The sequence below is a fragment of the Vicia villosa genome, unplaced genomic scaffold, assembly GCF_029867415.1.
Source record: "Vicia villosa cultivar HV-30 ecotype Madison, WI unplaced genomic scaffold, Vvil1.0 ctg.000011F_1_1, whole genome shotgun sequence".
NCBI lineage: Eukaryota > Viridiplantae > Streptophyta > Magnoliopsida > Fabales > Fabaceae > Vicia > Vicia villosa.
The window spans coordinates 878,867-893,419 of record NW_026704941.1 but is presented as its reverse complement, the minus strand read 5'-3'; the positions used below and the strand labels follow the sequence as shown (position 1 = coordinate 893,419).

Below are 14,553 nucleotides of genomic sequence, written 5' to 3'. Positions count from 1 at the left end.
TTATTATTCGTTTTGATTAGATTAACTGATCGCGATAGGTAATAATCGATTATTTAATTAATCAAATAATAAATTCGAATAAGGCTTATTTTGCTAAAGGGTTTTAACCGATTCTATTGGTTACGATGATTAGCATATTTTTATCAATTCGTTATTTATTTTAATCAAATTTATTGATTACGAGGAGTAACGATAATTAAAATAATTAAAATACATCAATTTGCTAACGGTGATAATCGAATCAATCGATTAAAATAATTAGCAATTCCTATTAAATCTGTTAATTATGGTGATTAAATCTATTAATCATCGCGATTAATAAAACATACTATAATCAGGGTTGTACGCCATTCAAAACATATCCCTTTCACAAAACTACGGATTTTCAAAACTGCGATAAGGTAATTCAAAATACCTTGCAAACTGCGAATTTCAAAACTACGATAAGGTAATTTAAAATACCTTCAAATACATTCATATATAATCTAAGGCGTACAACCCTCCCCCGAACTACGTTGACTCTGATCCTCCATAAGGAGGTACGTAGGCACTTGGCAACAAGGCGAGTCCCCTTCCCCAAAATTCTAATTAGGTTCGAATTTTGCCGTTCACCCTATTCATTTCCTTAGCTATAAACCTTAACATATTTATCCATAAACCTTTGCCTTAAACTCAAAACCTTAGGAAAGGGTTAAGTGTGCCTAACACCTTCCCTTGACCCGAATATAATAACTTACCCCGAATCTCTTAACTTCGTAGGGTTTCCTATTCGCCCTGGTAGAATAGGTGGCGACTCTAAAATTCTTAAATTTTTAGGGCAGGTTGCTACAACATGAAACAATCATTATCGAGATACCGATTCTGGAACCAATCGTGGAAGTAGTAGAGGATGAAGGACATAAGAAGAAGGAAGACGACAACGAGAACACCCAACTATAACTTTGGGTGGATGTGATTAAAGGCAGCAGACTACCATCGAATGGAGGAAAAATTGAATACACAACGCCGATGATAGTGAATGGGGAAGTGGAAGTTGTCATAGAGGAACAAGATATGGTATCAAAAATGCATTTCTGGGCTAATGCTCTCATTATGTATGCGGTTGGATACGATCTATCCATGAATGCAATGAAGAAGTTTATGATGAACACATGGAATTTTGTTACACTACCAGAACTTTACTATAACAAAGAGGGATATTTCTTAGTTAGATTTAAATCGAAGAGTGATAAGGATGCAGTGCTCGTGAGGGGGCCATATAACATCTTCAAGAAACCTGTCCCACTACATGAATGGACACCTACTTTCACACTAGAAGATTATGTGTTGCGGGTTCTTCCGATATGGGTGATCTTCCCCCAATTGCCTTTTTATTTACCGGGGAGATAAAAGCATTGGAAAGATTACAAGTGCAATAGGAAAACTAATAATGACAGACGAATGTACTACAAAGAAACTGTGAGTATCATATGCACGAGTCTTAATTGAAGTTGATGTGACCAAGGAATTGAAAAATGAAATAACAATTAGAAATCTACAAGGAGGGAAAATGACACAAAGAGTGGATTATGAATGGAAGCCCCCGTTCTGCAGCAAATGTAACAAAGTTGGACATGTGTGCAAGCAAATAGAGACAAAGAAAACTGAACAAAAAAAGGTCTGGAAGAGTAAGCAAACAACGAAACCAGAAGCTACAAACATACCACTGATAATTACTGAGCCAAAAGAAAACCCTAAATGTAGTAATATCAAGGTAGATGAAATGGAAAAAGTTATTGAGGAAAATATGCAAGAGCTATGGAAGATTGTAAGGTCTGGAAACCATAGCAAATGGAAACATACTACTACACTAAAGAAGAAGGAAGCAGTAGAAGCACCAGATTTGCTAAGCACAAATGATTTTGATGTCCTTGAAGTTGGAAACTGCTTTGAGGATGTTGAAGACAGAGTGTCATGATGATCAGCTGAAATATAAGAGGGCTCAATACACAAGCTAGATGCAGTGAGGTTAGAGCCCACCTCATAAAGTTTCAGGTAAGTTGTGTTGTTCTTTTGGAAACTAGAGTTAAATCCAATAATGCTGATAGGATCGAAAATAAATTAGGGAAGGATTTGAATTATAGTGATAACTATGGATCTCATCCTAATGGTAGAGTGTGGCTCATGTGGAAACCTAATAACTGGGATGTGAAAATAATTAAGGAAACAGATCAAGTCATTCATAGTGAGGTGTACAGAAAGGATGATAACTTTTCACATTATCTCTCTGCTGTGTATGCTCATAATCAACTAGCTAGGAGAAAGCAGTTGTGGGAGGACATACAGGCATTTGGAAACACTGTTAAAGGCCCTTGGATTGTCATAAGTGACTTCAATAATGTCCTCAAGATCACTGATAGAATTGGAGGGAATGAGGTGCTCCATGATGAATATTGTGATTTGGAGAATATGATGGACTCTACTGGATTACATGAACATGAAACAGTGGGAAACTTCTACACTTGGTCAAACTAACATACTAAAGGAGTTATCTATTCAAGAATAGATAGAGCTATATGAAATACAGAGTGGTTCCTACACTTTGCCACTAGTGAAATAGAAATTCTAAATCCTCACATATCTGATCACTCCCTCTTATTACTGAAAATGCAGGGTACTTATACTGAGGGACAAAGAGGGAGATATAGATTCAGATTCTTGAATTGCGTCATTGAGAATTCCCAGTACAATACTATAGTGAAGACTAGTTGGGAGCAGGATGAACAGGGAAGACCAATGTATAAGTTGTGAAGGAAACTCATGAGGCTCCAGCCAGACCTTAGGAAACTTATCAAAGAAGTAACAATAGGGGTTCAGAAAATCCAGGATAGCAGAGAAATGTTGGCTCAGGCTCAGAAGGCTCTCTCTACTGATATATTCAATCAGCAGCTCATAGACAATGAGAAATTCTGGTGTGAAAAGGTCATCAAGAGTACTGAACTTGAAGAGAAAATTTTGCTGCAGAAGTCAAAAATTGATTCGCACAAATTAGGTGATGGTAATAATCAATATTTCTATGCAAACCTCAAGGAGAAAAACAGGAAAACTTCATTACACAAGTTAGAAGACAATAATGGGAGGATTCTGACTGAGTTTAAAGATCTGGAAAATGAGATTCTTAACTTCTATGGAGAGCTGATTGGAACTGCATCCACAACCCTCCTCCATGTTGACATAAATGCCCTTAGAACAGGGAGACAACTTCCAATGGATAAACACATCTGCCTTATCAAACCAATCATTGAGACAGAAATTTGGCAGACCCTTTAGAGTATTGGAGATAATAAAGCTCCTGGGGAAGATGGATACAATGCTAGATTTTTTAAGAAAAGTTGGAATATCATCAAGGGAGATTTGATAAATGCAGTTCAAGAATTTTTTTCAACAAAACAGAATGTATTCAGCCATAAACTGTGCCCTGGTCACCTTAATACCTAAGACAAAACATGCCAAGAATATGAGAGATTTGAGACCAATAGCCTGTTGCACTACAGTGTATAAAGTAATCTAAAAAAACCTGACTTCAAGACTGAGTAAGGTTATTAGTGATGTTGTTGATGACAGTTAGTCAACTTTTGTCCCTGGCAGAACAATTCAAGATAACATTATAGTGGCTCATGAGTTGATTAGAGGATACAACAGAAAACACCTTTCTCTTAGATGCATAATTCAAATGGACCTACAGAAAGCATATGATATTGTTGAATGAATAGCCCTTGAGCACATTATGAAAGAACTTAACTTCCCTCAGCAATTCATTGACTGGATAATGGTTTGCATTGAAAGTGTCTCCTATAGATACCCCATCAATGGGCAAATTAGGGGAGATGAAATCTCAATAAGCCTAATGATGAAAGCTTTCCAACAATTCTCTGCAGCAACCGATTTGAAAGAAAACCCAAGAAAATGTAAAGTCTATTTTGGAGGAACACATGAGATGGAAAAGAGGAAAATTATGAAAATCACTAATTTTGAGGAAGGACAATTACCTTTCAAATATTTGGGGGCCCCTCTCACCAGTAGAAAAATCTCCATCAGCCAATGCCAGCCTTTGATAGATAAAATCGTTGCCAAAATTCGCCATTGGACATCGAAGCTTTTGAGCTCGACTGGAAGATGTCAGCTGGTAAAAAGAACATTATTTGTTGTGGCAGCTTGTTGGATGCAGGTGTTTCCATTGCCAAAGAAGATTATCCATCAAGTGGAGGCAGTTTGTAGAAGTTTTCTGTGGAGTGGCAATGAGGATAGCATAAAAGCTCCTATAGTGTGGGATAAAGTTTGTGATCCTAGGTGTCCTGGCGTTCTGAATATCACTGCACTTAAGGATTGGAACAAGGCAACAATGTTAAAACTCTTTGGAATATCCATGGAAAAAAAGACAAACTTTGGGTGAAGTGGATAGATGAGTATTATATGAAGGGCAGGGATATTTTTCAAGTGCAAATCAATGTTACATGGTCTTGGATCCTCAAACACATCCTGAAGGTGAGAGAGGTAATTGAGGATAGACAACAATGGTATCACATCGTGCAGGAAGGTAAATTCCATACAGCACATTGGTACCAGACCATTCGTGGGGAGAAGGAACATGTTGCATTGAAACATGTTTTCTACTTAAACATTGCAAGACCTCGAGCGATATTCCAGCTATGGCTTCTCTTCATGGGACGAATAACAACAAAGGATAGGCTTCTTCGCTTTGGTGTGAATGTGGAAAAAAACCTGTATATTCTGCCATGAAGATGAATCCATGGATCATCTTTTTTTTAATTGCAGGAAAACAGAAAACATCTAACAAAATCAGAGATTGATGGTGGATAGAGCTTGATCAAGGTGCATGTAAGGTTGAAGAATAACAAGCTTCTCTCTTCCTCCTTCTATTTCCACGTTCTCCCCTTCCTTCTCTAACAAAATCTGATTTTTGGAACAAAGTGAGAGACCAAACAAAACCTTAAGGCTTATGGCTAAGTGAAATGTCACAATTGTCCTTCAACTAAGCCTTAATATCCACTTTGCCATTTGGTTCTATTTCAATTAATATTATTACTATTTATTCTCAATAAAAATAAATAGGATGTTACAATTTCACTTTGGTATATATTTATATGTTAAGTTTTGAACTTACTGTAAATATCTTGGTTCCTTTGGACAACTATATTTCAAGAGGAACGGTTGATTTCCTTACTTGCAAAGATCCTGATTATCAACAAAGTCTATGGAACATGGTTTCATCCGTGAGTTAGATTTACACTGTTACTTATCACCACCTGTTTGGTTGAACATAATAGAGTTTAGTATTGATAATAGTAACAACAATAAATTTTCGCAGTTATTGATATTTATTTGTCTATCATGTTGCAGATTATGGCAGATAAAATATGGAGGATAACGATATTGTGCCAGCTCAAAAGCTTATTGAAGTTGTCTTCCAAAATTGTAGAGGACAGGTGGATCACTGGGTGGAGCCATATCTCAGAATTACGGTTGAACGCTTGAACCGGACAAAAAAGTCATATTTGAAATGTATTTTTCATGCAATTGGTAAGGGGATTTTACAATCAATAATTACATGAATGAAATTATCGGGAAATTTCTTTTGTTGCTTCCTGTCGTTATTGTGTTAAAGAGCCTTCAGCTTTTCGATTTTGTTTATGGTTTGGCTCAAATTTTCGAGAGAGTCTTAGACAAGATGTTTCAGTCTACCATGGAGGTTTACTTCAAGGTCACTTGACTTGTGTTCTACTTTGTGTTTAAGTCAAGGGATGCTAATCAACAGGGCAACATATCTGGCAGAGGGAAATTAAGGGCTTAAATGATGGGAATATATGATACTTAGATGTGCTTCATCAACAGTTTTATCGTGTCGGTTTTTGTTTGCGAATTCATAAGTAGCTGCAATGTTACACGGGTTTATGTCACATACTTATGCCGTTTTATAGTGCGCTGGTTATTTTAATGAATTGTTTCTTTGCTGATTCAAAAAAAACAAATCACTGCATTCAATTTTCGGTTAAGTAGAAATTTCCTTGCCTTTGAATTTTGTATGCCAATATAAGGGTGGCATAGATAGATATTGATGATATGTGAGAAACTTTCTTAGAATAAATCCAATTAGACTTTGATTTTTTTCAATAAAATTATAATTATTAACTTTTGATTTGATTTTCATTTATATTCAATAAATATGATTTGATTTATTTTTTTTCAATAAATTGTAATTATTAACTTTTGATTTGATTTTCATTTATATTCAATAAATATGATTTGATTTAATTTTTTCAATAAATTATAATTATTAACTTTTGATTTGATTTTCATTTATATTAAATAAAATGACTTTTAAATCAAAAAAAATAAATAAATAAAATGACTTAATTTGATTTTCAATTAAACTTTGATGATTGAGTAAGTTAATAGTGTAAAAGCAAACAATATAAAAAAATTTATTAATAGATAAATTCAAAGATATATAAATGAAATTTAGATAATGAAGAAAACTATATTAGTAATTTAATAATTTTTAACAATTTTTCTATTGGTTCGTTAAGTTTGTCCATAAAATCATATTCCTGTTATTATACCTATAAGCTTTTATAGCATATTTATGTCTTAATTATTTATAGTAAGAATTTATTATCATAATTTGTCATTAATAGTTATAAAATTAATAAATATTTGTCAAATTAAAATTACAACTTAGAAATGTTTACATATTTATCTTATGTTTATAAAGAAGATGTAAAGTTTGTCTTAATTTATTTGAAATAAAATTGAAGTTATTAAATTTATTTTTAATGTCAAAACTTAGAGTAAAAAATATTAAGTGGAACTTATTTTAATTGAAATTATAATTATTTTAATTGAAATTATAATTAGTTTAATTATTTTAAGATGACTCATAATTTTTTTTATATTTAAGATAACTTATTAATATAAGTTAATTTTTTTAATGAAGCCAAAAAATATTGTTTAAAAATTGATACACAAAAAAATAAGGACTAATCCATGAGTAAATTAATTGTCGAACTCAAATATCCATGAGTAATACTATAAATATGAATAGTTTAATTATAACACATAGATTTAAATTTTTAAACTTTAATTTTACATTTAATTTTAATTAATAATTTAAATCATTAATTAATTAGACGAGGAATCTCTTTTCTATGACAGAAAAATATAGTAATTAATAAAAACTAATTACATTTATTAATTTTATTTTATTAAAAAGCAATGACCATAAATAAATAGTAGGTATATTAAATTTTTCTTTCATAATATTTTTATTTTGTTTTAAGTATGTTACTTTTTTTGTTACATTTAATTAATAGTAGTTTAAATTAATGTATTATTTTATATTTATGTTTTTAAATATATTAATTAATTAATTTATGATTATTGTAATGTATTATATTGGATAGTTAAAAATAGAATAACTCAACTACATACTTAACAAAGTAATAGCATTCAATTATTAAAAATTAAAAATAATTAAATTAAATTTAGTAACACATGTAACTCTCACAATCTCTCTTCATTTCAAAAAAACATATTTATAGAAACACACAACTAATATCATTATTACCTATACTGATTAATATGATTACCGCATACACATATAAACTAGGCTGATTAAGCAATTATCGATTAAACATAATTTTTTTTTGTAAAGACAGTAGTAAATAATAACAACCAATATTAATAATAATCCTACTGCTTGATAGAATAACATTTATAGACAAATAATAAAAACTAAAATAAAAATAAGAAATGGTTAGAATTTAATAAAATAACAAATGTGACTTTTGATTTGGTCTTTGTTTTTAAAGCTAATTAAACAAGATTTTAATTAAAAAGTCAAGTCATGTAGCACTCTCTTTTATTTTTTTTGTAGATTTAATTTTTTTTTGGTTTTTTATTTTATTTTAATTTGATTTTTATTTAGTTCATTAATTAATAATCAGTCAAAATAATTATTTTTTACCATGGACGGTTGTTTGTTCTTTTTTTTTGTTAAGTTTAATTTTTGGGTTAATAGTAATTCACCTATATAATGTTAGCGAATTTTGCTTTTTCCCCTCCCTACCTTTTGGCAACGGTTTTTTAAAAAAAACTGTTGCCAAAACCTGCCTTTGACAACAGTGGGGTAAACAAAAACACGCTCATATTACATGGGATAAACTACTATTAACCCTTAATTTTTATTATTTTAAAATAAAATAAAAATTAAATCTTTTTTAAATTATATGTTGTTTTTATTAAATAAAATTTTAAAAAAATTTAGTTAAAAAATTTTTTAAAAAAGATTTGAACGAATGGGGCGCTCCTTCTCCCCTTTTGTAGGATAATTTCTATTTTATTTTATTTATTTATTATTCATTTAATTTATTTTTGTTAATAAATTTTAATTATTGATTAATAAATATATATAATAATTTTGGATTTGATCTTTTGTTTTCATTTTTAAAAAAATAATAATAAAATAATTATCAAACTTTTTAGAACTCTGAGCTCTCTCTTTTTCCTTTTGGTCTTTTGATTAATAAATTATAAATGCCCAAATTATTTTATAATTTATAAAAACTTTTTTTTATGTATACTATTAATATCAATAACAAGTTATTTTATCTATACAATAGTAATCTTACTATAAGTAAAATTTGTAAATTATAAGTATTTTTTTTACAAGAACAAACTCAACTCATTTCATTAAACAAAAGACTGTCAATGCAAGGAGGAACAGGAACAACATTAACGATACTACGTCTAGATCAAGAATTATAAGTGTTTTTAAAATATTGTTTTTACTTAAAAAATATTTAACCCGTGCCTCACACGGGTCTAAGTACTAGTAATATATATTTAATAATATATTTTAATTAACACAATTAATTATACTATTAATTGTATTGATTCAACTTAATTTTAATTTTTTAATAATTATTGAGTTTTTTTCGAATATGCATATCAGAAAAATTCCAAGATCGAAAATTGGTATATTTCGGATATGCATCTCCGAAGACACCTCTTTCTCAAAAACTAAAAAATAAGGTGTTTTCGGAAGTGCAATTTCGAAATCAACTTTTTTTCAAAAAAAAAATAATTTCGGAGATGCACTTCCGAAATATAGGGCGTTTTAGGAATTTCGCGCAAGTTTTTAAGAAGGTTGGGGTGGATAAAGAATTTGTCTAAATATACTTTTGGTTCTTATAAATATTTCAAATTTTATTTTCAGTTTTTATTTAAAAAAAACTTTGCAAAATTTATATGCATGCAGTTTTAGTCACTTCTGTTTTTAAAAATTTTGAAAATTATGTAAATTTTTTTAATTTTTAAATTTTTGAATAATTTTTTTATATATGTTTAAAATACTGTAAAATATTTATTTACCAAATTTTTAAATTTTTTAAAATGAAAAGAATTAAATATGAAATTTTAAAATTTTAAAAGATAATGATAAAAATAATAAAAATCTTGACTTTTAAATTAAATTTTGAGTTTCTTTTTTTCAGGTAATTATTTATAACGTTCTAAACATATCTGCAAAATAATAATTTAAAAATACTTATTAATTTAACAACAGAACTAATACTGCATAATAATTTTTTAGAAATCAAAATATGTCATTTTTTATTAAGGATAAAAAATAAATTTTGGTTATTTTATTAGAAATAAAAACATATTTAATTTTTTTTATAAACTAAAATATTTTCTGCACGCAACGCAACTGCATAGACTAATGAATTAAGCTGGAAGAGACCCTGCTATCTCATCCAACTACCGATACTAATGAATATTTGGATTAAATGATCAAACATTGCGTGAATTAATTTACTTCATGGGATTAATTAGATCTTTGTCAAATGACATGTTTTCCAAATACTAATAAACCATAATCCCATGTTTGGCGCCGTAAATCTGGATATAAAATATCTTATCAAACACATCCTTTATCTTAGAATAACTGATTATTTGTATAGAGATTTTATTAATTTATTTCAATTTCTAATATAACACTAATTAGTTTTTTCAATTGTATTTTTTAATTAATATTATTTGTATTATTCTTAATATTAAAAATATTTTATTTATATTTATGATAAATATTTATACATCAATATATAATAAATATAATTTAATAAAAATACTATTTTTATTATTTCATTTATTTATATATTTTTAATATATATAAATTGATTAACTAAATTTTTTAACTTGAGACCAGGAGAATATTTTAAATATATGCCCAACAAGGTTTAGTAATTTTATTTTTTTATTTTTAATGGTAACAAACTCTCGTTACTAATGTTTATAACAGTATAATTTCTTTTTTTGTTGACAATGTACTAAATAAATATCCAGATTTTGATAGAAAGAGCTTGTTATATTTTGTCTTAAATATTCAAATTTAAATCAATAAAAAATAAAACTGTAAATTGATCTAAAAGAATTAAAAATTGAATAAAACTTAATATTATTAAATGTGTTTAAATGTTATTTTATAAATATTTGTACTATTTTATATAATTCCATTACTGTCCTTTCAAAATTACCCATTGGTTCCAAGCCCTATCGGGACAACCCATGCCCCTAGGCTGCTTGCTTCCATTGTGTAAATGTTTGCATTCAAAATATATCATAGTTAACTTAAATATTCTGTTTTGAAAAACACTTTACTTTCAATTTTTTATAGAAATAAGATATTTTTATTAACAAAAAAAAAAAAAAACTGTTAATTACATAAGACGAAATAAGGATCTTGCCTAACCAATAAAATAAAATACCAAATAAAGAACACCCTTATATCATTAGCTCTCCAATGTGCTTTTTAAGTTTGGAAATCATCCAAGCCTTATATATATCAAGGTATCTATCATTTTCGGTTCTATAGTATTTTTACTTACAGAGTTGTCAAAGTTAACATCATTCCTATATCTCCAACACTTATAGAATTTTAGCAAAAGCTATCTTAAGGAGTTTAGTTTTTCATCCCTTCCTATTAATCTGCTTCATAATCCAGTTCACTATTCCAGTTTCTTGATATATGACTCATCTAGATCTAATCTAAGACATAAAAAGAATGCAACTCTTTTCTATATTCTTATCCACCAATTCATTAGCAACCAAAACTCCATCTAAAAGTTGTCTCTCTGAAACAAAAGCACTTTGACAATTAGAAACTATAGAATTCAAAATGACTTTCAATCTACCTACTAAAAGCTCTGACAATACTTTGTATAAGCAACAAACGAGACAAATAGGCCTATAGTCATCTAGCTAGACCCATAAAATTAGACTCTTTCGGAACCAAAGTAAAAACAGACAAAGTAATAACTTTCGATAAAACTAAGCCCAAGTGGAAACCATTAACAAAACGTACAAAATCATCTTTAAGGAAAAACCAACATCTCCGGTTGTACAAGAAGGAGAAACTGTTGGGACCTGGTCTTTTCGAACCCTCACAATCCCAAACCGCCTCTTTAATTTTACTCTAAAAAAATGGGGATTCAAGAGACGCACGATCAAGGCTATTAAGCCTCTTTAGATTAACACCTTCAAGGATTGGCCTCTCCTCATTTTCTTCCACAAATTTACTCGAAAATGCTCCAAAACCTTCTCTCTAACTTTACTAACTGAGTCCAAGATACCGTTGACTGGGTTTATTGTTCCAATAAAGTTACTCCGCCGTCTCGCCTTCATAACTCTATGAAAAACTCTGCTATTATTTTCTCCGTCATTGATCCACTTCAACCTTGATTTTTGAATGAACATATTCTCCTTAATTTTGAGATTCAACCAAAATCGACTAGTTGCTTCCTTCCTTTTTACTAATACCTCTTTTCGCCCACAATCAATGTCAAGAGCAAGGAAATCATCTGCTTCGTTCAAATCCCTCACTCCCTACTCCAATTTCATATCAATCCTCCCAAACACCTCACTACTCCACCATCTAAATCTTTCTTTTAGCAACCTCAACTTCTCTTTAAGAATTAAGTCTCATTTTTCTTCCACCACTAACTTCTTCCATTCGGATTCAACAAAAGGAACAAAATCTTTGTTAAAAAACTATTTATTGTTAAATTTGAAATGTTTCGGACCCTAATTCGCTGCATCCACCATCAACCAAATTGAGTAATGGTCAGAAATATCACGAGACCCAACAAACTGCCTAACCACCCCATCTACTCACTATAATTTCAAAAACAAAAAACTATCGATTCTACTCATAACTTTCCCATCGTCATTAAACCAACTGATTTTTTTAATCCTTACAAAGAACATCAACAAGATTGCTCTCATCAATGAAAGTTCCAAAATCTTCCATCTCATTTATATTCTTTGAATTCTTTGAATTTCGAATATTAAAATAAAAGTAAAAAATTTAATAAACTAATTTATATTATTAATTTATGACTTTTTTTTATACCATACTTCTTGAAATAGTAATTGGTTTTTTTCCAGCTTTGTATGGTATGTGTAAATTTTAATAATTTGTATTTTAAAAATATGCTTTAAGAGGTATATAGTTAATTGAGCATTATCATTTTGATGGAATGTTGATAAGTTTCATTTAGGTGGTTTTAAAACAATTTTGGTATCTCTCTCATTAAATACTAAAGATATGAGTTTGTTGAATTAAATGAATTTAATCGTTCGTGTATGATTCAATTCAATTTTTAACAGTTGTATTTGTTGAAAAGGAATTACAAGTGTGAGTAATATGATAAAATTTCACATTAAATAGAAATGCAAAGATTTAAACATTTAAAAATAAGAGAACTCACGTATCTATCACTTTAAGATTTTTTTATGAGAATTTGATATATCTCTCACAAAGTATATTACTCTAAAAGAAATATTTCAAATTAAAATGCGCCCTGGCGTGACTCTCCTTAATACTTAATAGCCTCAACAATATTATTAAATTAGTACCTTTAAAAAAATAATTTTAAATATTTAATTTAATAATTATTTATAAATATTTCAAGTCAGATAAGTATAAGAATTTTGTTTATAAACAAGAAAGTACACGTGGATGAATTATTAAGAAAAGAAAATAGGATCTAGTAGGACAAGAACCGATGACCAACCAACAATCTTGGGAAGGCAACTTGGCACATGCAGACACATGCATGTTGAATATCATCCACACTAAAAAAATGGCGAGATCATGGGTGTTTTTATCTGTTTATTCAAATTAATTAGGCTTTGTTTAATTATAATCAAAATAGTTTGCTTGACACCTTACCTAACTGTCAGGTTCTGTGCCAAATCTCAGTAGAAACAAACAAAAATTTCATTAATTTCTGTACTTTGATTCAATGGTTACTCGGTAGTTCCCATGATGAACCATGGAATCTTGCCGATAAGGTTTTTTCTGGAATACTGCTGGCCCTCACTGGATGCTTGGATTCTTCCACTTCAATGCAGAATAGCAAGTGAAAAAGTAATTGAATATTCCCGATATGTGTTTTTGTTTGATTCTGATGGATTCTCATGTTTCAATAAGTTTATGGTAAATTCTCAAATAGTCAAATTGGTATGGTGTTCCGCTATCTAAGGATTACTTTATTAATATTTCAAACTAGTACAATCAAATGTTTCTACCAATTAAGTCATTTTATTAAGAGTAGTGCTATTTATGCGAATACAAATGTTCCGGGTCGGTTAAACGCTCTAATATGGAGTGACAAACAGGCATGGCCGCCCCGATTAGGTCCGTCCCGCAAAAGCTCGTGAAAAAATAGGATAGGGCGGAGCGGACATATTTGAGAGTGTGAGTCAAAAATTTGTTCGTCTCGCAAAAAAGTGAAGGAGGGGCTGGAAAAGCCCGCGGACATTGAAATTTTTAGGCTTAAAAATAATAAAAGTGTATGAAAAAACTCATGCCCACAATAGCCTGCAAAAAACCGGGGCGGGACAGACACATTAAAGAGAGTGCGCCTAAAACCTTGTCCCGCCCTGTAAAAAAATGCGGGTAAAACAAACTTTTCCCACAGGACGGACCCGTTTTGCCACCCCTACTCTAACATGATTAGGATGATAATAGAGGTCTCTATTAAGACTTACGAATAGTTGGACTATCCCGCATTTAGAATTGACAAATGGACATGTCAGTCTGTTTAGTCTTGTCTTGCAAAAGTCTGCAAAAAACGAGACTAGACGAACGAAATGGGTGTTGTGAGGAGGTAGGCTTAAAATCTTACTCCGTTCTAAAAAAAAATGAGTGTTGTGTATTACACCTTTTAAATTTAAAAATTTAAAAATTTCATGTTACGCATATGCAAAAGTTCAAAAAAAACAGAGCAGACAAATATATTAGAGAATGCAACCCTAAAATCTCATTCTATCCTGCAAAAAGTATAGGTAAAATGGACATGCCCAACAGACGAAGCCAATTTTGTCACTTCTACGCCTGAATGAAGCCACTTATTTATTTTAAGTCGTCTGAAATAATAAAATAATTCAACGACCTTCTGTGGTTCATGTCGAGTCTACTGAGAATATTTTCAA

The 14,553-nt window shown here is 30.0% G+C and overlaps 1 protein-coding gene across 1 annotated transcript; it reads left to right on the top strand.

The window, feature by feature from the left end:
- The first annotated feature begins 3,889 nt into the window (after window positions 1-3,889).
- LOC131621798 (uncharacterized) lies at window positions 3,890-4,432 on the top strand. The gene has a single exon (XM_058892837.1). The coding sequence runs from the start codon at window positions 3,890-3,892 to the stop codon at window positions 4,430-4,432; it is 543 nt and encodes a 180-aa protein (XP_058748820.1).
- The last annotated feature ends 10,121 nt before the right edge of the window (window positions 4,433-14,553 follow it).